Source organism: Aspergillus stella-maris (assembly GCF_047715825.1).
Source record: "Aspergillus stella-maris strain CBS 113639 unplaced genomic scaffold BDV14scaffold_51, whole genome shotgun sequence".
Taxonomy (NCBI): Eukaryota; Fungi; Ascomycota; class Eurotiomycetes; order Eurotiales; family Aspergillaceae; genus Aspergillus; species Aspergillus stella-maris.
Window position 1 is genome coordinate 143,752 of NW_027396845.1, and position 25,012 is coordinate 168,763.

At 50.1% G+C, this 25,012-nt stretch overlaps 9 protein-coding genes across 9 annotated transcripts; 5 read left to right on the forward strand and 4 right to left on the reverse strand.

Annotated features, from left to right (window-relative positions):
• Positions 1–46: 46 nt before the first annotated feature.
• On the forward strand, positions 47–2,101 carry BDV14DRAFT_106455 (fatty acid/sphingolipid desaturase). The gene is made up of 2 exons (XM_073765593.1): positions 47–486; positions 538–2,101. Exons 1-2 carry the CDS (start codon positions 278–280, stop codon positions 1,928–1,930), a joined length of 1,602 nt encoding a protein of 533 aa, XP_073625435.1. The 5' UTR covers positions 47–277; the 3' UTR covers positions 1,931–2,101.
• A 617-nt stretch (positions 2,102–2,718) lies between these two features.
• BDV14DRAFT_202802 (uncharacterized protein) lies at positions 2,719–3,081 on the reverse strand (the record flags this gene model as incomplete). Its single annotated transcript, XM_073774130.1, has 1 exon — positions 2,719–3,081. The coding sequence occupies one exon, from the start codon at positions 3,079–3,081 to the stop codon at positions 2,719–2,721; it is 363 nt and encodes a 120-aa protein (XP_073625436.1).
• A 2,538-nt stretch (positions 3,082–5,619) lies between these two features.
• On the forward strand, positions 5,620–7,439 carry BDV14DRAFT_178377 (BCS1 and AAA domain-containing protein). Its single transcript, XM_073769572.1, has one exon. It carries the CDS (start codon positions 5,671–5,673, stop codon positions 7,177–7,179), a length of 1,509 nt encoding a protein of 502 aa, XP_073625437.1. The 5' UTR covers positions 5,620–5,670; the 3' UTR covers positions 7,180–7,439.
• A 2,600-nt stretch (positions 7,440–10,039) lies between these two features.
• BDV14DRAFT_202804 (uncharacterized protein) lies at positions 10,040–11,249 on the forward strand (the record flags this gene model as incomplete). Its single annotated transcript, XM_073774131.1, has 2 exons — positions 10,040–10,829; positions 10,948–11,249. The coding sequence occupies 2 exons, from the start codon at positions 10,040–10,042 to the stop codon at positions 11,247–11,249; spliced, it is 1,092 nt and encodes a 363-aa protein (XP_073625438.1).
• Positions 11,250–11,636: 387 nt separating this feature from the next.
• BDV14DRAFT_191571 (phytanoyl-CoA dioxygenase family protein) lies at positions 11,637–12,581 on the forward strand (the record flags this gene model as incomplete). Its single annotated transcript, XM_073771510.1, has 2 exons — positions 11,637–12,292; positions 12,356–12,581. The coding sequence occupies 2 exons, from the start codon at positions 11,637–11,639 to the stop codon at positions 12,579–12,581; spliced, it is 882 nt and encodes a 293-aa protein (XP_073625439.1).
• A 1,187-nt stretch (positions 12,582–13,768) lies between these two features.
• On the reverse strand, positions 13,769–14,422 carry BDV14DRAFT_202806 (uncharacterized protein; the record flags this gene model as incomplete). Its single annotated transcript, XM_073774132.1, has 3 exons — positions 13,769–14,154; positions 14,224–14,305; positions 14,387–14,422. The coding sequence occupies 3 exons, from the start codon at positions 14,420–14,422 to the stop codon at positions 13,769–13,771; spliced, it is 504 nt and encodes a 167-aa protein (XP_073625440.1).
• A 3,426-nt stretch (positions 14,423–17,848) lies between these two features.
• On the reverse strand, positions 17,849–18,805 carry BDV14DRAFT_210623 (MBL fold metallo-hydrolase; the record flags this gene model as incomplete). Its single annotated transcript, XM_073775941.1, has 1 exon — positions 17,849–18,805. One exon carries the CDS (start codon positions 18,803–18,805, stop codon positions 17,849–17,851), a length of 957 nt encoding a protein of 318 aa, XP_073625441.1.
• Positions 18,806–19,951: 1,146 nt separating this feature from the next.
• Positions 19,952–21,626, forward strand: BDV14DRAFT_210624 (glycoside hydrolase family 43 protein; the record flags this gene model as incomplete). The annotated part of the gene is made up of 1 exon (XM_073775942.1): positions 19,952–21,626. The coding sequence occupies exon 1, from the start codon at positions 19,998–20,000 to the stop codon at positions 21,624–21,626; it is 1,629 nt and encodes a 542-aa protein (XP_073625442.1). The 5' UTR covers positions 19,952–19,997.
• A 235-nt stretch (positions 21,627–21,861) lies between these two features.
• BDV14DRAFT_202809 (glycoside hydrolase superfamily) lies at positions 21,862–23,610 on the reverse strand (the record flags this gene model as incomplete). Its single annotated transcript, XM_073774133.1, has 2 exons — positions 21,862–23,173; positions 23,222–23,610. The coding sequence occupies 2 exons, from the start codon at positions 23,608–23,610 to the stop codon at positions 21,862–21,864; spliced, it is 1,701 nt and encodes a 566-aa protein (XP_073625443.1).
• Positions 23,611–25,012: the final 1,402 nt, after the last annotated feature.

Consider the following 25,012-nt stretch of genomic DNA (forward strand, 5'->3'; position numbering starts at 1 on the left):
CTCCCCACTTCAGGCCTCTTTGTCACCACCATCTCCTCTGCCGACCGCCATTCTAATCCGTCTCACAACCAACTGGCGTTGGCCCAGCAACGCAGGCAGTAGCGGAGCATCATGCTATCCGAGCATCCCGAACAGAGAGCATTCCGAACAGAGCTGACCGTTTCGACCGCTCGTCATACGATCTAGACCCGAGCTCGGATATACGGAGTTAACCCGACCCAGCATCCCCGAGCCGGTGGCACCAAGACAGCATCCCTGGAGAAAACGTGCGAATTTGATGTTATGGTCAACAATGGATGTGACGGGTGACTCTAGAGAAAGAGTCCTCTCCGCCGACACAATCGAATCCCTGATTGAAGCCGGACAAACAATAGTCATAATCGACCAAAAAGTCCTCCGCCTCGATGCATGGCTCCCCTACCATCCAGGCGGGCACAAGCCCATCCAGCATTTCGTGGGGAAAGACGCAAGTGATGAGTTTGCTGTGTATGTGACCTGATCTATATATAAAGGCTGAACAGTGATTGATGAGAATAGCATGCACTCAGCCGAGACGCGCGGTATGATCGATCGGTACCAAATTGGAAGGATAGAGGCGCGCTGGACGAATCTTGTTCCTCCTATTCAGCGGAGCGAAGGACACGAAAAAGATGAGAAGACAATTCAGGCTAGCACCTATGGATCGGATAGCCCATCGTCCGTCGAGAGTCTCCGTCTTTCGTCCTCACGAAACACCCCCGAAGAACTCACCTTCCTCAATGCAACCACCAAGAACGAAATCCGTCTAACCCTAGACACATACCCGCCCCTTGACACAGACACGCAAAGCAGCATAATAACAAAATACCGCGCTCTTTACGCCCGAATCCATGCAGAGGGATTGTACGAATGCAACTATACAGCATACGCATGGGAATTCGCGCGGTGCGCAACGTTATTCGCGATAATGCTCTTCTTCCTCAGAGTGAAATGGTACATGACGTCCGCTATATTCCTAGGCTGGTTCTGGTCGCAGATGGTATTCGCCGCGCATGACGCCGCGCATATGGCTATAACGCACAACTTCTTCATCGATAATCTCATTGGGATGATTATCGCTGCGCCTATTGGCGGATTGTCATTGGGCTGGTGGAAACGAACGCATAACATCCATCACCTGGTTACAAATATGCCCGAGCATGACCCCGATAATCAGCACTTACCCTTTATAGCAGTGAATCATCGGTTCCTGGGGACTTTATGGTCGACGTATCATGAAAGACTTATGCCGTATACGGAGTTTGCGAGGAAGATGGTTCCCTATCAGGGGTATCTATATTATATCATCCTCATGTTCGGCCGATTCAACCTGTACGTGCAGTCTTGGATCTTTCTGGCGGAGGGCCAAGGGCCAAGGAAGGGGTTGGCGTGGTGGCATCGGTATTTTGAGATTGTGGGGGGTGTCATCTTTTGGGCGTGGTTTGGGTATGGGATTCTCTATCGCTCTTTGCCGGAAAACACTACGCGGCTTGTCTACGTGCTCGTCAGCCACGCCGTGACCATGCCGCTGCACGTGCAGTTTACGCTTTCGCACTTTGCAATGTCGACTTCTGATCTGGGACCGGCCGAGTCGTTTCCGCAGAAGATGCTCAGGACGACGATGGACGTTGATTGCCCTGAGTGGCTGGACTGGATTCATGGCGGGTTGCAGTTCCAGGCGATTCACCACTTGTTTCCGCGTGTGCCGAGACATAACTTGCGGAAAGTGCAAATGTTGGTGCTTGAGTTCTGTAAGGAGGTTGGGATCCCGTATGCCCTTTATGGGTTCGTTAAGGGGAATGAGAAGGTTGTTGGGAGACTGTCGGAGGTGGGGCGGCAGGCAAGAATCCTGGAGGAGTGTAGAAGGGCTGTCTCGGGGAGGGTTGCTGAGGGAGGTGGGCACTTACATTGATAATCCAATATGGAATTTGGCTGATGATGTGGCCATTGGTATGGTACCTGAGGTCGAAGGTTTGGGTTGAATGGGTCGGACAGTGCCTGGAAAGTTTTGAGATTCAAAATGGGTAGGTAGTGATGAGATAAAATCTAGACCAGTCTAGACCTACGCACGGAGTAGAAGGAGTCCGAACGAAGGAAGGTCCGAGGCAGATCGTTCCTGCCATGTATGATGTAGTAAACAAGGAAAGAGCGATGGGATATTCGCACATTCCCTCCTCATTATTAGTAGATAAGGCAGATACGACAAGGGCTCCAGCTCAGGGTCGCTTCTTCCATTCTCGAGGATGCCATAAGATGAGAAAGGAATGGCGGGGTCCAGTCGCGCCTTTCCTATTAGCTTCAACGTCATGGAGCCCTAGTCTCAACCCCCGCCCTTCAGTACCATGTCCGAAACTCAGTGACTATGAATAGGTATATATATTGGTGCGCACCCTTGCGCTGCGCGACTAAAAGAGACTTATAGTACATGGGAGATACCAATACCAACTCCTTTCGTACCCGAGTTTCTCATCCTAATACCCCGAGGTGGGCGATGCTTTTATGTCTTTTCGATCGACTGTATTTGCATGGTGTAGAAAGCTCTTCGATTGTCGCCCCAGTCGGTGCTTCAGTTCCGTGGTATGGTATAGCAGCACCAAGGGACTGGGACACTTGAGTCCCTACAGCTATCGAGCTCATATTGCCCCACCGATACGAGCCTCCTTTTCAAACATAGGTATAAAGCCCTATCCGGAACACAAATCATTGCACCTCCTCCCCCAAATTAACAATCAATCGACAATCACTCCTCGGATATGCCACATCCGTGAGTATAAACCCCTCCTCAATATGTTCCCATTTCAAACAAGATTGTCCGGGCTGAACGATCTCGCCCTCGATGAGCCGCGCCGCCTCTTCACGCGATACACCCTCCCGACTTGCAAAGTCCCACTTTATCCCGACGCGCTCGGCGGCTTTCAGGAGGTTCGTGTCTTCGGTGCACGGGAAGGACAGGATGTGTCCTGTTTTGTTGGGGTATGTGAACGTTATTTTGTGTTCGGGTGGTGTGGTGGAGTCTGGTTGGGGTTGGTCGGTTGGTGATGGTGATGGGGTTTGAGGAGCCATTGTGGGTGATGTTGTGATAGATTGTATGTTGGGGGATAGTTTGAGATAGACGGGTATCGAACAGGGGCACATGATATCCTCTTTATAGGTCTTTGCAGATCGACAATAACCAGGGACCCCGGTCAGTTCCATACAGGTGGCTTCGCTTGCAAGGATAAATACCTGCCGTAAGCTCTCCTTGATACCTAGCAGAGCGCATCTAGCGAACCGACCTGACATCATCGTCATCTGGAAACTGTCTAAATGCCCTGACCTGGCGTTGATCTCTGCATCAAACAAGAGGAGTGATGTCATTTGGATTTCCTGTGGAAAGGTTTCCGCGATAAGCTGGGGAAATAAACGCCAGCGTAGATTGGTTGAGGGATGAAGGCCAATAGCTTGTCGACGATAAGGGCTGACAGATCTACATTCTCCAGAGTTGATCAGAGATCGTTGTCATGGTTTCTCCACAATAGCTATCTACGGCGCTGTACCGACCGAGCCAATAATGACCATCTAAAGGAACAGGGGGTAGTCTACCTGGGTCGATCAAGTTATCGGAAAGAGGAAAGATGCTTTACCTAACAAGCAGGGGCCGCGATTTCATCTTCTAGATCATCTAGTCGCATCTCGCTCGAGTCGATACGATTCCCTTGAGAGAGTACACCAGGCTAACTTCTGGATTAGTATAGAAGCATCATAGTTGGTGATTAATAGCAACCGACGGCTGGAGGAGCAGAGTGATTGCCGGTGTAAGCTATCATGCCTCGCGTGCCAGCGTCCTCGATCTTCTTTGGTAGGTAGTGATCTTCGTCGAATGGTGGCGCAGATGACGCAAATCGTACTTTTCTGCAGAAGAAATGTCAACCTCACTTGCAGAAGAAGCAATATGGATTTTGAAGAACAGGACAGTTTGCACTTGCTCTCCGGCTTCAGCAGTATGGGTAGCACCATTTGCTAAACCACAGAGCCGAACCTCGCTAATTGAAAGAAAATATTTCAGGTCATTAACAGTGCATTTGCAGGTAGCGAGGACGCAGCTATAAAAAGTATAAGACAGGGGTCAGGTACCTGATTTAGTTGATATCGAAGTCCAACCCAACCTAGGAGGGCGTCCGGCTATGTATTCCTTTTGTGGCGATGGGCTGGAGGACTGAGTATCGCCGTGTGACAGATGACTTGAGCTTTATTAGATTGTCAGGTCCTATATCAGGAAAAGAAGGGTTACTTAGGCATCCTCTTAGACCTCCACTGGGTATCTAGAAGTGAATTGGGGTAGAAAACGTGCATGAACTATCCGGGGCGCAATGCGAGGAGCATTATGGTGGTATCATGCGTTGTTTCAACACGAAGTCTTGTATTTCCGCGGAGGCCTGCAACCCACGCGGGAGGGCATATCCGAGCATACCAGTTACGGGAGCAGAGGAACGTTTTGATTTGGCAGACAACGGGCGAGGCTTAGCTGAGTTTATGAGGCGAAGGAATACATGTTTGGTACATGTCGCTGAGAAAAAGGTATCGTCAGTCAAGCACAAGATCACAGCTGACAGTTCAATTTCAAAGGACTGGAAACTCGGAAGACATCATTGAAGGAACCCCATATCACCTCCGTACCAAGCACTTCATGACATCAACCCTAGAAGAAGCCCCGGGTACGCAACCTTTCTTTTCTGAAAGCTAATTCTCGTACAAATTATCCCCCTGATTAATAACAAGCACACAGTCCCTCCGCGGATACGGATCGGCTGGAGTAAGGCCAGTTATAGCCTTCTTCTTCCGCGGCGTCGAGGAGAGTCTCGGTATCAGAGCATTGAAAGGTGTAATGGGTGGATTCGTTGGGCCAGGACTAGGTTATTGTATAGGTTGGCATTGTGGAGGGATAGTTGCATGAAAGGTGGGAGTAGTTAGGAGTTGGAGTATACACGTTTGGAAGGGAGGTTGGAAATCAAATGGAGGACAGAAAACTGGGAATGGGGAGCACGGGCGATGTATGACTGGAATAAGCAAGCTGTGCTGATAGTATCGCAACCTTGTGATGCGCCGGAGCCCACGGATCGTTTCGTAATACACTACTGGCCAACTCTATCTCTTGCATGGTACCTGATTCATGGCGGTGGCGGCTTACTGGATCCAATAGTTCTAGTAGATAGTCAGACTCTCCTGTGTTCGACCTGCCTTGGAGTTGTGGGCCAATGGGTTAGAGATCATAAAGATCTTGAGAAGTACTTCAGGAAGAGAAGTAACAGCAAACTTAGGTTTCATTGTTCAGTCCACTACATGACAGGGTGGTGTCGCTTAGGACTCAAGATGCCCCAAAAACAACCCTTCACTAACAAACACAAGTGACGGTAAAAAAGCAAGTCTACCGGGCTCCTTGTCCTAGGAAAACACCCCAAAATACAAAGTCTCCCCGGTGAATGACATAAAACTGACAGAATGAAGCCATTTACCAGGGATACCAATCATGTGACCGGGACAATTTTGCCTCAGGCCTCCACTGTGCTGCCTGCGCATTTGCGCGTCTGCCTGCTCCAAAATCGCCACTCCAGGTTGACAAAAGCAACGTCGAGAGTGAAAGTGGTTCAAAACATCTACAATCTCTCCCGCCAGATGAGGGGGCCAACTTTATCCGCTGAGCTCGCCAGATCTGGCGTGTTCCAGTCCTTCCAAGACCTAATCCGCGACACACTCAATCTAGACCCGCTTATGCTCATCAACTTTGGCTTCGTTCTTATCGCCATCGTAACGTCCCTCAGGTCAACTTGGAACACTCTATACAGCTATGCGGAAAAAACATGTCTCGCAACAGTGCACGTCAAAGGCGAAGATGTGCTCTACGACGACATCATCCGTTGGATGACAGACCACGCATTCCGCCACCGCAACTTCCTCTCCGCCATGGCGCAAACAACAAACGAGTCCGACAATAAATCCAGCAAGTCCAAAACACCCGCGAATTCTCGACCGACACGTTCTGAACTCGATACACCAGTCAGCTACAAGGAATCCGACGACTCCTCGGCAATCGAACTGAAACCTTTCCATGGTTCCCGCCTCTTCCGGTTCAAGGGGAGATGGATCTATTTCAGCCATACCTCAAATAATCCCGAAAATACTGCCCGTGGGCCCCAGATAGAAGGGAAGCCGCAGTTAACGCTGCAGTGTCTTAGTCTCTCATTGTCACCGCTCAAGGTCTTCCTTGATGAGGCCCGCGCCTACTCTCGCAAGGTCTCCATCTCGACTGTCAAGATCTATCGCACTAAGCTGGGAGCTCGTGATGTACTTCGCTGGAGTGCAGTTGCTTCACGGCCGTCGAGAGATATCGCAACCGTTATTTTGGACCAAGAGAAGAAACAAACTCTTTTAAGGGATGTTAATGAGTATCTCCATCCGCATACACGGCAGTGGTACGCGAATCATGGTATCCCGTATCGTCGAGGCTATTTATTTTCTGGACCCCCTGGGACAGGCAAGACAAGCCTTGCTTCTGCTATTGCTGGCGTCTTTGGTCTCGATATATATGTTCTCAGCCTGCAAGACCCAACCATGACGGAATCCAATTTCAACCGGCTCTTCGCGGAGGTTCCGACTCGGTGCGTGGTCCTACTGGAGGACGTAGATGCCGCAGGTCTAAATAGAGGGGACTTGGTGCCGAACAAGGATCAAACCCAGACCATGCAACCAAGTGCAGTAAATGCATCGACAATATCTTTGTCTGCACTGCTTAACGCCATCGACGGCGTTTCATCGCAGGAAGGTCGCATCCTGATCATGACAACCAATATGCCTCAAGAATTAGACAGGGCACTCATCCGTCCGGGTAGGGTAGATCTACATATTCGATTTCAGTTACCTTCGCCAGCAGAACTGAGAGAATTGTTCCTGAGCCTATACAGCGACGCCCCTTACAAGGGCCTACACGATGCGAGCCAGGAGAAGAAAGAGATGATTCAGAAAGAGAGATTGGATGGTCTGGCAGATACATTTTCGAAGAGTCTGCCCGAGAATAGATTTAGCGTTGCAGAAGTACAAGGGTTCTTGCTGCGATATAAACAGCACCCGGAGGAAGCTTGCGAGAACATTGGGAACTGGATTAAGGAGATGTATCTGGAGAATTGAGTTACATTGTGCATAATTTGGGTCCCAAACGTCCTACGACATGACATGAAGAGACAAAAGAACTGTATTTGACCGTTTTTATCACAATACCCATTTCCATACCTACCCTCACCTGTAAGTAGGCGCTGACTACAACAACAGCGGTTATTTGAATAGAATTGGTACCTGCCTTTTGATACCCTTAATCCTTCATCTTGACTTACCGCCACCTGCGTACAGGCTATGCATCCCAACAGGCCATTTGATCCGACATAGGCCCGATCATTTACCTCCCATCACCGATGCCTGAAGATCCTACCTGCGTATCCCGAATGTACAAGAACAATATCAAAATCTATCTACTACATCAACCAATGAGATAACATACCATCGTCAGCCGTGGCGCCCCTCGGCCATTCCATGCCAACCGTGTTCAGAGATCACCATCATGGAACAGGTGCCCTGTTGATGGTGAGCCCAACATCCTCCGCTTCTAGCTGGTATATTACCAGTAAACCAAGCTTTGACTGTTAGCACGGTACCTGAGGTATGTTGGAGGGTGATGAAGGTGGAAAGCAAGCGGGGAATGGGAGGCTTTGCACACCTTTGCATCCCGTTCAGGAGTCCAGACGAAAGACATCTTGAGTGAACAGCACTTGGTAAGGGTGATACTAGTCCTAGATTTGGCGAAGGGCTGTAGTCGAAGTTTTTATACTAAATCTGAGCGGGGTGGACAATTCTGCTTGGTGGGTACTGGAGGTAATGCCGTAAAGCGGGTGGATATGGAAGAGCAGAGGGAGAGAGTGCAAGAATTTTAAAAGTCGAGGCAACTGTGGGAAGAGAAAACCTGATGCATTCTAATCATCTTGGCACCAGGTGTGCCATGTCCTATTGCGTTCTTTTGGGATTATAATGTTGACTCACAGGCAGACAGCTTTAAGTAGTCTGGATGGCCTGGTCCACCTTGACGACCACTACAATAGCAGTGTGAGTTTATTCTGTATGCCTGCATCAATACTTTTATGTAGAAATCACTCCATATCAAGCCACTGACGGTCTGAATTATTCTTTGTGGCATTGCTGGGTAATTAGGGTATTAGTTACAAATGGAATTGTATTGCCTAGCACCAGTAAAACGTCTACTGGGCTAAGCAAGCCGGAAGTTAGTAGCAATAGACCGTGGACTGCTCAGAACCTCAACAAATCGGCCAATTCGATTCTATTGTCATTGAACGACTGCACTCGCGTCTCGCCGAATTTGTTGGCCCCGGAATATGGCCAAACAGCCCAGGTACTCCTGGAACCATGCGTCTTGGGGCACCTTATCTTATTTGACATGCGAAGTTCTAGACGTTATGGCATGCTTTTACGGAGTATCTTCCGACCAAACCCAGTGGACTGCATCAGCAGCTTCTCGTTGAGTCTGCAACTCACAGGCCCTGACTCACCAAGCTTCGTCTGACTAGTGCTCTAGCCTCTGTCATAGAAAGATCTATTCACTCAGCTCGCATAGCCAGTTCATAATGATGGTGTATTGTAGTCTGTGCTCATACAGCGAGTAGCCTTAAGATCCCGCGGCTGGACTAGGAACGGAAACGTTCAAACCTATGGAAACCGCTTGTTTGTTTACGGGAAGTCATGCTACCATCCATGGAGTTATGTTACACACACTCGTGCTCTTTTGAATATCACTTTTCATCGGGCTGAAAGGGTAGCTGGTGTGTTCGGGGAGGGGGGATCGAAGTTCACAGGCAGAGTGACGTGAGGGTCTAGCCTGATTTGCCTTGTGTTAAAGTCCTTTGGGGGAGTGGGAGTGCTGCCTGATATACATCCACTGTGATGATTGTTCTGAAAAAGACACATAGCTTTTCACAACTACTAGAAAGGTAGTTCAACTGCTAAGCAGATTATACAGAAGGAACCTTCTCGCTTATGATGTCTGCTCTTTTCCCACATCGTTCTAGTCTCCCACAATGCGCTACTGCGTTCTTTCCGTCAGCCACCACTCCTTTGCACATCTTGTATGTAATTTGTATCTTACCCCCTGTAACGTTACGGAAGCCAACAAGATCGATAAGGACGCAATGACCTTGCGGAAAGGTCTACTCCCCCTGCCGGACGTCGAATTCCGTAACCCACCTACACATTTTGAATGAGGAACCCCGTGAAGTCACATAAGTACGGGTTTCTGGGCACCAAATTTACACTCACAGATGGACTCGCTTGCATTTCGTCGAGACCATTACTTACAGAGTCCATCTCGAGAGCGTCAAACATGCCGCACCGGGCTTATGGAAGTGTCATACGAGCAGAATGCTCATGCCTTGTCAGAGAGAAAATAGAAACACAACGGTCCGTGAACGGGCTATTACAGGCTTAGCAGACGAGAACTGGAACTAGGAGACCTTTCCACTCCGTGACGTTGTTGCGTGTCTGCCAGATTGATCCCGCAGCTACTGAAATCGAAAGGAATGGCGGCCCCTCGTTCGGGGTAGGCACTAAGCTCTAGGTATCTAGGTACCCAAATCTGTCTAGGTGAGTGTATCTTCTTACCCAAAGTAGTATAATGACACAGGATCCACAGTAATGAGACTCTCTCCCTTTCAGTGCTAGGCCGTGCCCTATCATTCATTCGCCAAGTGACATAATTCAAGACCAACTACCATAACATTACCAAATCGAGACAGCAGATGCGAGGTTGACAGATAGGAGTTCTGCCGTTGTACTGAGAGGAATGGTATCTCATCGTGGATACCCTCTCCCCGTTCAAGATCTGCTATCTTTTCGATAATGATCTGGCTAGTATCTAGCATATGAAATGCTGCATCTCCCCATGCGAGGGAGAACTGACGAACGCAGATTGTGCCCCCAAGCGGTGAATATGGCGCAGGAGGAAATACCCAGTGATTACGCGGAGCCACAGGCCCAGGCAGACAATGCCCTTCAGCTGGATTTTGGGTATCAGCCGGTGGGTAACCCCAACCCGATCTTTTGCCGTGTCCGTGGTCGACTGCTGACAATGCATCCGTGGAATTTCCAGGTCTTCAAACGGGAGTTCGGTTATCTGTTAACCTTTTCCTTTGCCTTCGGTATCTCCGGCCTCTTTGCAACGACCGCTACTACGTTCGTCTACCCTCTACAAGCCGGCGGCCCGTCCTCGGTAATATGGTGCTGGCTACTCTCCGGGATCGGGTGTATGTGCATGGCCTGTTCAGTCGCGGAGTTGGTCTCTGTATATCCAACGAGTGCTGGTGTATATTTCACTGTCTCCAGACTTGCTCCTCAGAAATGGGTTGCTCCGATAAGCTGGGCTGCGGGATGGACCAACCTTCTCGGCCAGATTGCTGGAGTTGCCTCTGGCCAGTACGGCGCTGCGCAGCTTCTTCTCGCTGCCGTCTCGATGGGCCTTGATTTCAATTGGCAGGCGAGCACCGGCGTCACGGTCGGTGTTATGGCTGCTCTGACTGTGGTGACGGGGGCAGTCAATTCGCTTCCGACTGGGTGGATAAAGAAGATGACCAAGACTTATGCGATCTTTCATATGCTTGTTCTGTTCTCGTGCGCTATTGCTCTGTTGATCAAGTCTGAGCCAAAGCATGACTCTGGCTATGTGTTTGGTGGCGTTGAGTCTCATTCTGGATGGACGCCGCTGGGATTCTCGTTCTTGTTTGGTTGTCTTTCGGTATCCTGGACTATGACTGATTATGATGCGACGGCGCATATTGCGGAAGAGTTAGAGGGCCCAATCTTCTGTTGTACCATGCCTTGCTAATGAATGACCGATTCCAGGATCAAACAACCTGAAATTAAAGCCCCATGGGCAAATATCGGTCGCCATGGGGGTGACGTTCGGTCTTGGCTTCCTATTTAACATAGTCCTCTGCTACTGCATGGGCAATGCTGAGACTCTCCTCGCCTCGCCAATCCAGCAACCGGTCGCACAAATTTTCTATAACTCCCTCGGGAAATCCGGTGGTCTGTTTTACACCCTTATGGCGTTCATAATCCTGCAATTCGTGGCCTTTACAGCAACCCACGCCCTAACCCGTTTACTCTCCCATCTAGCTGCTATCACGTATTCGTCTAAGTGAATTATGCTTGTCGTATTCTAGGGATTAATACGACCCTCTTCAACCGATTCTGGGTTCCCTCGCCCGTTTCGGCAAAGGGGAGAGGAGGGAGTCAAGCGAGCGTTTAGTGGATCAAGATCGGATCATATATACCATTTCAGGTAGTGTTATACCTTGAATACCTTGTTGTGGGAATATGCATCGGAGTGGTAAAGCGATGCGTCTCAAGTTTGATGGCGGGGATATGGGGTCTATAGTGGGTGTCGGGGTAGCCCATGTTGATATCAGAGGGTACAAATAGAAGTATATATGTAATATTTGTCCAACACGTACACATAACCTGAAGAGCATCACGAAGTTGGTCTTCGCACATCTATCAAGTAAAAAATCAGTTTTCTACTATCCAAAATGCCCTCCGCAACCGAACCGCCCTCCATCGTCCGCGTCAACGCAAAAACAACCACGCCCGACGCCCTCCACGAAATAATCTCCCGCGACGGCGGCGTCATAATCGAGAACTTGATTTCGTCAGACCTGGCATCGCGAATCCGCTCAGACCTGAAACCCCACTTCGAAGCAGACCAAGGCGACGCATCAGGCTTCTTCCCAACCACCACCCGCCGCGCAACAGCCCTCCTCGGCATCTCCGACGCCTGCGTCGAACTCGCCCTAAACCCGCTCTACAGCGCCGTCGCCGAGAAATTCCTCACGAGCGAACATACGTACTGGCTGGGCCAGGAGCAGCGGACTTCCATCTCGAAACCGCAGATCTCGAGTACGGTTGCGTTTCGTGTTCAGCCGGGGAGTAAGGCGCAGGGGTTACATCGGGATGATATTGATTACCATGTTAAGAATGGGGAGGGGGGCATGATGATGGAATGCGTCACGGCGATAACGAAGACGACGAGGGAGAATGGCGCGACGGTTGTTATTCCTGGTTCTCATACTTGGGGTGATGAGCGGTGTCCGACGGATGAGGAGGCCGTGGCTGCGGAGCTGAATCCGGGTGAGGCGTTGATTTTCTTGGGGAGTACTTATCATGCTGGTGGGGGGAATGTTACCAAGTACGTAGCCGGCTTTTGGAGTGTTTTGGTTGTGGTATGCTAATATTTATTGAACCGGGGTAGGGACGAAGCGCGTGAGACGGTTGGCATCTTCCTGTGCAAGGGCGTCTACCGGCAGGTCGAGAATCAGTACTTTGCTGTTCCTCCTGAGACGGCGAAGAGGCTGTCGCCCAAGGCTCAGAGATTGCTTGGATACGGCATTAGCCCTCCGTTTTGTGGATTCATGAATTACAAGGATCCGATGGGGTTGTTCTTCGGTGTCAAGGATGACGAGACCGTCGTCATTTAGGTGCTATCTTGGGAATCCAATTTCGTCCTCCTCGTTGTGTGTGCCACTGGCTTGATTATGTTCCGTTACTTATATATAGCTGCCTTTGGTGAGGAGTGCTTATATGCCTTTGATCTTGTCCTTTCTTTTCGTGATACGTCCTTTCGTATAACCGTCACACTTCTCGTGATCGTGGCCTTGCCCCATCGACAGCTGTCTATTCTACCATGATCATAGCCAGTCGAACATAAGAGAAGCGGGTGGGACACCACAAAATGCCACATTGTCTCCCAACGGAATGTATTCAATAGTAGTATTTTCCATCATGGAAAGGACATTGTTAGCTGTAAAGGTAACCGGTATAGACTTGACCACTCCGATTTCCGCGGCCGTTATGGAATGGGATAATTCTGAAAACCCCAGACTCTGGTGTCAGGGTTTCCCGTGTAGCAACGCGATATACAAGGGTTGCTCCCCAAAGGCCAGGAACAAACCAGCCGATTTGATTGTCGTTGAACGATCGAACCAAACCTCATCACCAGCTTCCCGTTAGGTCCGAACTACCTGAAAGACGCAGAGATCTCAGCCTACACGGCGATAAGCAAGGCCTCCGGTGAACAACCATTTTACTGCACGGAAAGATTGATGAGCGAGACCGGGTGATTGTTGATGATTGAAGGGGGTTGCGCAACCTCTTCGAAAGGTTTGGTAGATTTCCCAACGCTTCCACCCTCAATAGACACGCCAAAAATATTCTATACGAGATGCGCGAAGCACTCCTCTTACTTCATGTCGGACTGGAGCGGGTCTTTGTTTCGGATGGGTTGAACCAGCAGAGCATTCGACCGTGAGGCTCAATGATGATTTCCCGGAACGTGGGTTACATAGAAATGCAATATCAAATTCTTTCTACTACATTCATCTCATAAGTACAAATAGCTTCATGAAGCACCCGGGCATTGTGTCCACATTGTCCAACACGTAAACGTAGCCAGATCCGACTCATACGGATTTATTCCCTCTGTCTCATCTACATCAACGTCATCACTTTTGAGCAACCGAGAACCTAGAGCGGTCAACTAGAATCGGAATCGGGCGCTGAAAGCCATCAAAGTGTAGCTGTTGAACTCGTCTCTGTCGTCTTCGTCGTCTTCATAGGGTTCACCGTCATCGTCTGTCTCATCCTCATCTTCATCCTCAGCCTCATCCTAGCCACCAGCGTGGCCCCCATCCTGGCCCTCATCACCATCCTGAGCCTCGTCACTCTCGTGGTCACAGCCCGCATGCCCCCCGTCATCAACCGTATCATCCGAAGCATCGGCATTATAATCGTCTTCCTCCTCTTCTTTGGCGTTGTGTAAGGACTTTCTATCATTGTCTGAACGAGAAGAACCCTCCTGGTCTTGAGATGTCTGCCCAGTCCTTCGTCGTTTCCTATAAGGCCAAACTTCCCCAACCTCCTCGTCATCGTCATCATCGATACCCGCGAACACGTCACGGGACGGTTTGACGGGGGCAGCGGTGCCAGATGCGAGCTGCTCAGCTTGCTTCTCGAGCATGGCTATTTGGGTTTTGATCATTTCCCCGCTAATGTCTGGATGGGAGGTCAGTAATTCCGCGCTCGCAACGAGGCTTGGTGGATATGGTGAGAGCAGCAACTTACCGGGGCCCATGAGCTCAGCTAAACCGTCATAGTTCATCTCGCCAGTCTTCTCCTCTAGCTTGTCTATCACTGCCATGAAAAGCTGGGGATTTTATGTTAGTATGGCGCTTGAGTTTGAGGGGTGGGGATAGCGAGCTTGGTTGGGAAGGAAAGAGGTGCGCACCTTGGCGGTGAGTTGCTGAGACCAAGTGGAAGCCATCCTAAATACGTATGTGTTGAACGATTTCGAGTGGTTGAGAAGCGTTCGGTTCGTTGTAGAAATCGTTGGTGGAGGTGGGCAAGGTAGGTTGGTGGATTGCTGGTGAGGCGGGCGGATGAGGGAGGAGGAGGATGCAAGAAGTTGAGGGAAAGTAGGAGAAGGTGGGAAGAGGACACCTTTTTATTTGTCTTGTTTTCTAGGCAGCTGATGACTAGTTTAGTAGGATTAAGTTGGCCTTTCTATATTATAACGTTCATTCACAGGTGGTGCTTCCATGTGAAGATGTGAGAAGACGTAATCCAACCAACAAATCCTACCAATGTGGCAATGCAGCTTGGTCCTATATATGTTAGTGGAAAGGGCTTTTTTCAATTAGGCTGAGATCTACAGCACTCCTTCTGCACAAATACTCAGCACAAGGGGATGTCTATGCAAACATGGACCAAGTCAGCAACGGGCGGCCCGGCTCTCGACTGAGAAGCATTTCCTCACGGTGCTCTGCAAGAACACCAGGCTACATGAGAAGACGGTCGAAACAATTAAAAATTCTGGAAGGTGCATTTACTTGTTACAGTCCTAGCAGCCAGAAAGCTTTGATCATGAAAGACAATATTCAAATTTGAGATGCTACCCCTATCCACTGAGTGAATCTAGTATCCAGTCCGGCAAGTCTCGGGCTGTGGTCGCTTCCTGCCTCAAACGATTTTCTAAAGTAGCCTGGCGCCTGGGGTTGACCGCGGCTGCTACACCCTTGAAACACTAATCCAAGACGCCCAACTTCTGCAACACCCTATTGAACGCTCTTTCGTGTCTGGCATCATACCAGGCGTTTTCCGCCTTTTTGTACTCATTATCCATCTCCCCCTCTTCATCGGCCTCCTCTCCTTCCTCCTCCTGTTTCTGGACATCCCGCACAGACTGCCTGTTTCGTCTGAGCAGCTGCAAAACCCGAAGTTTAACTCCGTCGAATGGGACTCGTAGGTTTGGGACTGCCAAGTCAGTGAGTAATGACATGATCTAGATCTCGCTTTGAGCTTATCGTCTGCTAGGTACTCCACAAAGTCCTGCACGGTTATAAGAGCATCTCCATTCGCGTGAATTTGCAAGCTGCCATTGCTCAGCTGCGAATGTTAGCATATCAATAGGGATAGGAACGATGAATGTGGGAGACAGGGGAATGCTAACTGCAGTGTTGTTCTCAGCAAGCTGGGGCTGTAAAAGCAGGGTCTCGCTGCCGGATCCTTCTATAAATGGTATATTTGACATGTTGCAGTGTTGATCGAAGACTTAAGGTGAAAGTCGTAGATGAGAAGCGAGTTTTGAAGGTTGTGTGGATGAAATGGGTGCGTGGGCGGGGATGGAAGAAGATGGGAGAAACGAGTCGAGAAAGCAGACAGGGCAGCTCTTTTATTTTCCTTTTCTTTTCCTTCAACTCTTCTTAGTGGTTAGATTTGGTGTTATTGGCTGAGATGTTAATTTGATATCATCATCTTCATTCACAAGTAGGTCTGGACCCACGTAAACAGATCAGAGGGAGAGCCTAGATTAATTCGCGCCTGGTTTGTTCGGGATTTCTCTTCCTTCCCGCTCCTGGGTATCCCTATGAGTTGGCTATAGGCTCGGTCTAGTACCTTTAAGTTGGGGAAATCGACGACTCCCTTGCCGTCTTATCCGTATCTGCGAGTACCGTAGCCTGGATGTTCGGCCTATTCCGTTGGGAGAACTAAACTAGATCACAAGCAAACAATCACTTCGCTCTTCACAGGCACAATATAAACATAATAATAGATGACATGCCTAACTGGAAAGTGTTGCGTGTTTCGTTAGTACTAAACGGACATTGCCAATCGCTATGATGTGTTTGCTGTTAATTCCACCGGATGACTGCCTGGCATCATCATACTGATTGTTCGGTATGATTGGAAGGACGCTCATGTCCACGCAGTTGTTGAGATATGAGAGGCAGTGGTTTAGGCAGTGATTTTGAATTCTGCCTTAGGAGGAGCCGAGAAGACCTAGATTTTAACCTGCCTCTACGTAAGTACGCGGATAAAGGTACGGCACTCATTAGCACGCCGCAGTAAATTGGCAGCGTCTACTGGTCTCTTAGCTCGAATCGTTATGTTTTCCTGCTTTGCTGCTACTCATCTTAGGTATCTAAATGCAACAGTTGATGTCGATACGCGCCGGTCGTGTACCAGACTGAACCTTGAGTGGGGACCAAATTTTGTACGTTCACAACGCATTGCGTTACAGGAAGAGAGGTTTTAGTAGTAGGAATCAATATCAAAATTATCATCTACATTCAGTCAATCACCAGAAGCATCCTGTGCCTTTCAGGTAGATTGCCATCCAACGTTTTCCGTGACGGGATGGTTGATGTTCCCCTGCCCACCACGACTGCCATGGCACCACCCGGGTACAGCCCACCATCACCCCTCCCGTTCTCTATATCGTGCACCCAGCCTTCGAGCAGATGCTCTGCTCTGATGACCGTCCATGGGAGCTTCCATCTTTGTCAGACCATCCAACCAAGCGCTCGCCCCAGGCCACTGCATCGGACCGTCTGTCCATGCCATCGTCTGGAAACCCTCCTGCACCTCCCTGTGCGACTGGTGGCTGGATGCGTCGAACATTTTACGATATTGCTTGTCTCTGGTCCTGATCTTCGATGCGGTAATCCTCTTTTTTACATCCCAATGAGTGAATTCTGGATAGGAAGTAGATGCATTCGTGGTTAGCGGATCTCTACTCGGCAACGACGTCGAGGATCCATGAATGGTGTCTAGGGACTGTCTTATTGGGTCCAACCCTTGCAGCTAGTCTCCCGTAATCAAACTCGGAGACTTCCTCCTCAACCTGCTTGACCATCGCAAGAAGAAGCTGGTTTGGTTAGCACCTCTCCCGGTGATAGTTGTGAGGACGTGGATGGAGGGACGGGCAAATGAGGGGGGGTGACGCGCTCACTCTGACTTGTGTGTTCAAGGTCTACCTGGCCTCTTTAGGCGTCTTGGTGTTGTGGTGGATACAATCTGCTGCCGAGATATGGAGTGGGTTGGTGCTTGGTGGTGGCAGCGAGATTTGTGGGAGGACGGAGAGAAGTTGATGGCTAACCGAAAGGAGTCAGGAGGGATAACGCGGAATAAGGAGGAATTTAAGAGAACGAAGGATTTTCTTTTATCTGGGTGCTTAGTAGTCAATTCCTGGACTCTTAATGGTGCAATGTGAAGGCTGCTTTTGTTATGCAATCATTATATTCCTTCACATATACAAGGACGACTATGCAGCGCACATCTGGCCACACTCCTCCAAACAAAACAGTTTACCACAAGGCACAACCTCTCATCTCTCTACCAGTCATCTCCAATTTAGCCTCCCCAAATGCTCCAGCCATCCGTCCAAAAAGAACACCCTCACAGCGCCCATCTAAACCGGCAAATCCACCCCCTCTCGCGCCGCAATAACCCGACTACAAACTGCCTGAGCCTGCATATACCTCTCATAATTCTCAGCCCCAATCACAAACGGATTGCTTCCTCCAGGAGCCCGATGAGCCAACAGATCAGCTTTCCTCAACGAATGGTCATTATCTTGATGATTCGAGATAAGCGTATCAACGCCTTTTTCCCTTGCAATCCGTCCAAACCGATACTGCGAGATAATCTTCTGCCCTATCCAGTAGGGCTCAGCCGGGTCGCCGCTTCCGCCTGAGAGACCTGCTAGATGCGGTTTGCCGTGGTCGAAGACGGGGAATATAAGGGAGATGGTTCCGGGTGTATGGCCTGGTGTGTGGACGATGTGGAAATCAATACCGCCGACGGTGATGTCCTGTCCGTCTGTGACGACTTGATCGCGAACAGGAACAGGCGGATCCGCGTCGGGGCCCATGGCTTCCATGCCTTCCCACGCTTCTTCAGAGGCGTAGATTTTTGGATGGAATGTATCTTGGATATACTTTGCACCACCATAATGGTCGAGATGTTCGTGCGTGATGATAACGTGCTTGATGTCTTCGGCAGACAACCCGAGACTTTCCAGGCCCGGGATCAGAACGGCCTCGACCTCTTCGGCGTTATCGAGAGAATCAATCAGTACAATGCCTTCGGTGGTGTTATACGCCCATGCGGAGACAATAGTGTGCCCGACGAAATACAAGTTATCGAATGGCGAGAACGGATCCACGAAGAGCGGCACGACATCGGACATGGGCGGGTATGCCTGCTCGACGATGCAGTTTTCTTGGAAGAAGGAGTTGATTGAGGCATCCTCTGACAGCGCGGCGGCTTGATTAAGGTATTTCGTTACGTTGGCATGTTGCTCGTTGGGGTAGGTTGTTGCATTCTGGAATTCGTCTAGAGTGGGTATTTGGGCCCTAGCGAGCATAGGGAGGATGGATAGAAGTGTCGCCTGGGGTACTCGGAAAAGCACCATATTCATTCGATTTATGTATGCAAGTAAGTCTCACGAGTCATACTCTACGGAGGACCTTGTGGACATCCCCCAGAGCTCAATTTATACTTCATCTTACCATGCGGGGTGTCTACTTGACCGAGGTGAACATATTCTCAACCGGAGAACAAACTCATGTTTTGGAGATATCCGGTCACATCATTACTTAAATGGCCTTCAACAATAGGCAAGCTGTTTGGATATCCGCGACCGGATGCCGGATGTAGGGCTTTTCCCCACAAACGCAGGGTTCCCCAACCCTCCCCTTAAACGCGGGGAAGTCTGGAGATCACTATGGGAGGTAAACATGGGGTAGGATGTCCCCACAAGAGTGGATATTACTGTATACCTGTGGTATCACTGTCCGGATATGTCTTGCGGGGATTGATGTACCTGGAGATTTCCGCTGCTTTTCCGAAGGGGTTTTCCGCCTCTGTTGCCGAACATAGGTGCCGTGGCCGCTAACTGCAGACTTCGAGTTTGCACAGAAAGCCGAGTTTGAGGGCGCGTCTCATGGCTATTTTTATCAATTGATTTCTATGCAGAGTTGAAGTTGATTCATGTATTCTTCAAGGTAGATTTTCTTTCGGTCTCTGCTCAGGTACTTAGGTATCACCACGATCCAAGCTAGAAACCAGGAGGCGTAGAGCCAACGAATACCTCAACGCGACGATCACTGAGATACATGCCACGCTCAGGACATAATATGAATACAATTTGTCTCAAAATCCAAGCAGCAGATGTGTGAAACTGCTTTCCCCGATGGCCAGGCAGTCGCGAGTCGAGGAAGCGGGTCGGAACGATCCGGGCATGTTGGCTTAGGGCTGAGCAGATCACCGCATCTATAGCAAGGTGATAGATCGGGTAAGGTGAGCTCGAGAATCGTCCCTTGCTGTCTTCTCTTAGCTAATTCCTGTTTTCCTGTTCCGGCGAAATCTCTTTATAGGCCCAGGTGTCGCAGCCAAGGATCGTATTAGGCTAAAGCGCGACAACGCAAACAACCGGACAGCGACGTACCCCGCCTCCGAAATCACCTACCTCTCCGTATATCACAGAGCTCACGGCATTCTTTAGGGCCAACATCATCCATCAACCAAGTTCCAATCACACAGTAAATCGAATCAAAATGCCCCCTCTAACAAACCCCATCATCCCCGGCTTCAACCCCGACCCCTCAATCCTTCGCGTCGGCAAAGACTACTATATAGCAACATCCACATTCGAATGGTACCCCGGCGTCCAAATCCACCACTCAACCGACCTCGCAAACTGGACGCTGCTCACGCAACCCCTACGACGCGCATCCCAACTCGATATGCGCGGCGCCCCTGATAGTTGTGGCATCTGGGCGCCTTGCTTATCCCATGATGGGCAGAGGTTCTGGCTTGTTTATACTTTTGTTACGCGCAAAGATGGGAGTTTCAAGGACGCGCATAATTTTATCGTTACGGCGGAGAAGATTGAGGGGGAGTGGAGTGAGCCTGTGCATGTTAATTCGAGTGGTTTTGATCCGAGTCTTTTCCATGATGTGGATGGGGACGGAAAGAAGTGGTTTGTGAATATGCTATGGGACCATACGCGGCGGCCCCGTGCGTTTGCGGGGATAGCATTGCAGGAGTTTGATCCCGTCTCTATGAAACTCGTTGGGCCGCGGAAGAATATCTTTAAGGGGACGGAACTCGATCTCGTTGAGGGGCCACATCTTTATAGACGGAATGGGTGGTATTACCTCCTTACTGCTGAGGGTGGCACTGCCTACGAGCATGCTTGTACCCTTGCGCGGTCGAGAGATATATGGGGTCCCTACGAGACGCATCCTGATTTACATATTTTGACGTCCAAGGATGCGCCATTCGCTGCTATACAGCGCGCGGGACATGGGGATTTGGTTGATACGCCGGATGGACGGACGTACCTTGTTCACCTTATGGGACGGCCTGTCGGTCAGAAGAGAAGATGTGTCCTTGGTCGCGAGACAAGTATCCAGGAAGTCTACTGGGGCAAAGACGATTGGCTATACGTGATTGATGGACCTATCCCCTCGCTTACAGTTGATGTCCCCGGGACCCGAGAAGAGAGTCCCTACTGGGCTGAGAAACGGTATACATTCAACAACACCGACGGCCTCCATCAGGATTTCCAATGGCTACGCACACCAGATGCAGATCGAATCTTCGATATCGAGAACAGAAAATTAGCGCTTATAGGCCGCGAATCAATCGGTTCCTGGTTCGAACAATCCCTCGTCGCGCGCCGCCAAACACATTTCTCCTACGACGCCGAAACAACCATTGCCTTTACACCAAGCGATGAGCGCCAATTCGCGGGCTTAGTCGCGTACTATAGCCGCTACAACTTCTTCTATCTAACCGTTACCGCAAACGCAGACGGATACCGCGAAGTTTCCATCATGCGTTCCGAGGCCTCATACCCAGAGGGGAAATTAACACTCGACATCCCACCCGTCCGGATCTTCAAGGAAGGGAAAGTGAAACTGGCACTGAGTATTCGCGGTGGATTAAAGTTGCAATTTTTCTTCGCTATGGAAGGCGAAAGTCGATTACATGAGATTGGGCCCGTTCTTGATGCGTCGATCTTATCGGATGAATGTGGTGGGCATCAGGCGCATGGGAGCTTTACGGGGGCTTTTGTTGGGATGGCGTGCTCGGATTTGAATGGGACTGCGTTGGAGGCGAGGTTTGATTATTTTGTTTATAGGCCTGTTAGGGATGGGGCGGATCGGTATGTTGTTTAGGTAAGGTTTTGTGGTTTACTACTGGCTTCTGGAATTAGGTGTCTATGCTGGAAATTTACGCTTCTTTTATGTGGTCATTGGCATCAGATCATATTCAATGATAAAATAAATATATGCAAGAGAATGTGAACCGCTCCGAACATGGAGACAGGTGAATAAACGAACCTATGGAAAACCCATCCTCAGAAAATAAAAACCACCCCCCAATCCAAGAAATAAGCTAGTATCCAAGGAACTAGCAGTAAGTAGCATTCGCCCTAGGCGCCTCAACAACCCCCTCATCCAACAACCCAATAAAAGACCAGTAGTCCTTCTGCGTGCCCTCCCCATCAACAACAGCACTAGAATTATGCTTGATATTCCAGAACGCGCCACCAGAGACATACTTGCTCCAGGCATACCGCTGCGTCTCGAAGAGGTTCTTCCTATTCTCAAAGGAATTGCTGTACAGCGTCTGAAGAGCCCATTCGCCCACAAAGACAGGGAATTTACCATCGCCTGGAAGAACAGAGGCTTGTCCGCAAATAGCGCCGTTCGCCCATTGACTGTACACGCCCGAGGCGGCGAAGTAGTACACGTGTTGGTCGATGACGATGTTTGTTCCCGATGGGAAATAGGGAGACCAATGTTCTTCCGATAGGAAGCAGTCTTGCAGCATGAGGGGGATGCGCTTGTCGACCTTGGCAATACGGGATAGGACGCCGTTGGTGTAGCGCACGATCCAGGCTGTGCCGTTTGCGGTGAGAGTTTGTGGGCTTGCAAAGGCAGACGGGTTATCCGAGGCTTCGTTGATGTGCGAGATTGTAAAGGCCCATGGGTATCCGGTTTCTACGAAGAAGTTCAGGATCTCGTCGACGGCGGAATAAGAGTAGGCGAGGTTAGTCGAGTTGAAGAACCATCCGTCGTTGCCGACCTTTTCGCCGATGTCGAGCGTGTTCACGCCACCGGGGAGAGAGTGCAGTCCGACAATAATGCGCATGTTGTACTTCTCGATAGCGTAAAGAGCGATGTTGCGGAGGTAGCTCTTTTGGTTTCCGTGGTGGAGAGCAGAGCCGGGGACCTTGATCCACGCGGCGTAGGTGGTGGGGATACGGAGGGTGTTGACGCCGACTGCAGCAAGACGGTCAATGTCAGCTGTTGTGACGAAGTTGGCGTAGCGCTCTTCAAGTACGGGGCCGCAGTCTAAGCCGAGGGTCTCGCAGAAGGTCCATTCGTCTTCGGCGTCAGGGGCGTACTGATCCCACCAGTACTGGTTGAAGACCTTTTCTTGCTCGAGCCAGCCGCCGAGGTTCACACCGTTGGCCTTGAAGGTTGTCCAATCGGTGAAGTCGCCGGGCTTGGTGGTGGCCTTGGGGGTGGACGATGGGGTCACGGCGGTGTAGGTGACGGTGGTGCTGGTTCCGGGGGCGTAGAGAGTGGTGGTTACAGGGCGCCCGGAGGTGTAGGTGGGCTTGACGGTGTAGAGGTCAGTGTTGACGCCAGTGCCGACGGCAGAGCCACCAGCGACGGGGCCAGTTGCAGTAGAAGAGCCAGATCCGGAAGAGGGGCTAAGAGGTGTCAGTAAGTCAACACTATATCAAGATTGGGAGTCTTACATCTGAGTAGTAGCAGACTGGGTATTACCCTCAGTCTGGGAAGCCTTGTCATCACCAGAAGCAGAAGTAGTCTGAGCCGGTGCAGTAGCAGTAACAGTAGCGGTAGAAATAGTCTTGGTGACAGTAGAAGTAGTAGTGGCGTAAACAGTGGTAGACAAACGAGTGGGAGCATCAGTGCAAGGAATAAAGATCGTCTTATCAACAGTGACAACGGTGTTCTCAACAATCTCAACATCAACGATGATAGGATGCTCGATGATGTTGAGCGAGAGGTGCAACACCTCACCTGTCCAAAGCTCATTGGCACAGGTCTTGTCAGAGTGACGCGGGATAGCGCCAGCGGCTGCAAGGCCGGCTGAGGCTGCCGCTACTGCCAAATTGAAACGCATGGCTAGCGATGATAACGAACGACTGGGGTAGGGCAGAGAAGTGACAGGGGTTGCGGAAGACTACGGATGCAGGGGAGATGGTTTAATTTATAGGAATCCCTCCTTGCCCCGAAACGTGAGGAAGCCGTGCGCATTGAGCCCACTTAGCTGAATGAATCTGCCAGAAATGTACTCCAGTCCGAGATTTGGGGACCGTCGGGGTCTCGCCGGGGCCGAGAAGCAGGTTTACTCGGCAGGTTGGCCCTGTTTTGAGGCTCCCGAGTCATGATTCCAAATCGACCACTGATAGTCCATGAAGCAAGTATAGATCAGAAGTAAACACTACATATCACTGGTGGTTGCAAGGATTTGCTAACCTTATCCAGGCGCATCCCCGTCACCACGTGGCGAAGAATACTGTAGAAAACTAGGAATCGTCCCTGAACCTTGGAACAGGTAAGCCTGGCCGTTAGCGCTTACAAGCTTTGTTTAGTTCAAGCCTCATCTCCGTGTCTGACAGTTTGGAGATTTGCACTTCCGAAGCCGGTACGGCATCTCGTCCATCAAGCAGCCACATTGGATAGGTATCTAGAACATGCATTCCCCCTGTGTGTATCAGAGCTAATCTCACGCAGAACCAACGAGATCCAGGTAGTCTTTCACTAACAGAAAGAATGTTTCGCGCATACTGCAGAGTTTGCCTGACAGGAACGGAGTGGGTCGAACCAGGCTTAGCGGCCGAAATTCCAGGCTTTCGGTCTCGGGTTTTCCGAGTTTGGAGCCCTAATCTCCTGGGGCATGGGCCTCATGGCGGCGAGATGGCCGATTCGATCGGTATTCCGATCTAATCTCAATTTATCTCTTGCATGCGGCGCCCGACGCTGTAGAGATATGGTGCTGAAGCGGGTGTCACTTATGCGAACTTCTACAAATTTCCGCAGCAGCGCAAGATCATGATCTTTGAAAGCTGATAAATCTGCTGGAAATGCCCCTTTGTCTATTCCCTCCTGCTACAACAGAACCACGCCACCATGATCACAATGCCCACGGACCGGCAACGCCGTCATCGACACCCATGATCGAGCTCAACAGTAACCTGGTACCTGATCGCGAAGTTGTCTCGTCTAGATTTACTCTCATCCGAGCCCTCCGTCATGGTCTCCACTATCTCAGCTTCGGGACCGGGGATACTTCGGCACCGCTTCAGGGACCCGGCTAGACCGAGGCGTAGAAATGCCGCAATGGTTTGAGGTCTGTATTAAAACTATATCGACTTTTTTTTTTTTTTTTTGGCCACCGTCATAGCTTTTCTGGACAATGAAAGTTGAGGTATCAGGTCCGAGATAAAAGGCAGCCAAGGCCAGAGGTTCCGCAAAAGAAGTGGCGCAGCAGGCAAAATACATATTATGGCTGAATGTTGTCC

Coding starts and splice junctions, on each gene's coding strand:
- BDV14DRAFT_106455 (XM_073765593.1), top strand. CDS start 278: ATGTTATGGTCAACAATGGATGTGACGGGTGACTCTAGAGAAAGAGTC. Junction 487..537: donor GCAAGTGATGAGTTTGCTGT/GTATGTGACCTG, acceptor TGATGAGAATAG/CATGCACTCAGCCGAGACGC.
- BDV14DRAFT_178377 (XM_073769572.1), top strand. CDS start 5,671: ATGAGGGGGCCAACTTTATCCGCTGAGCTCGCCAGATCTGGCGTGTTC.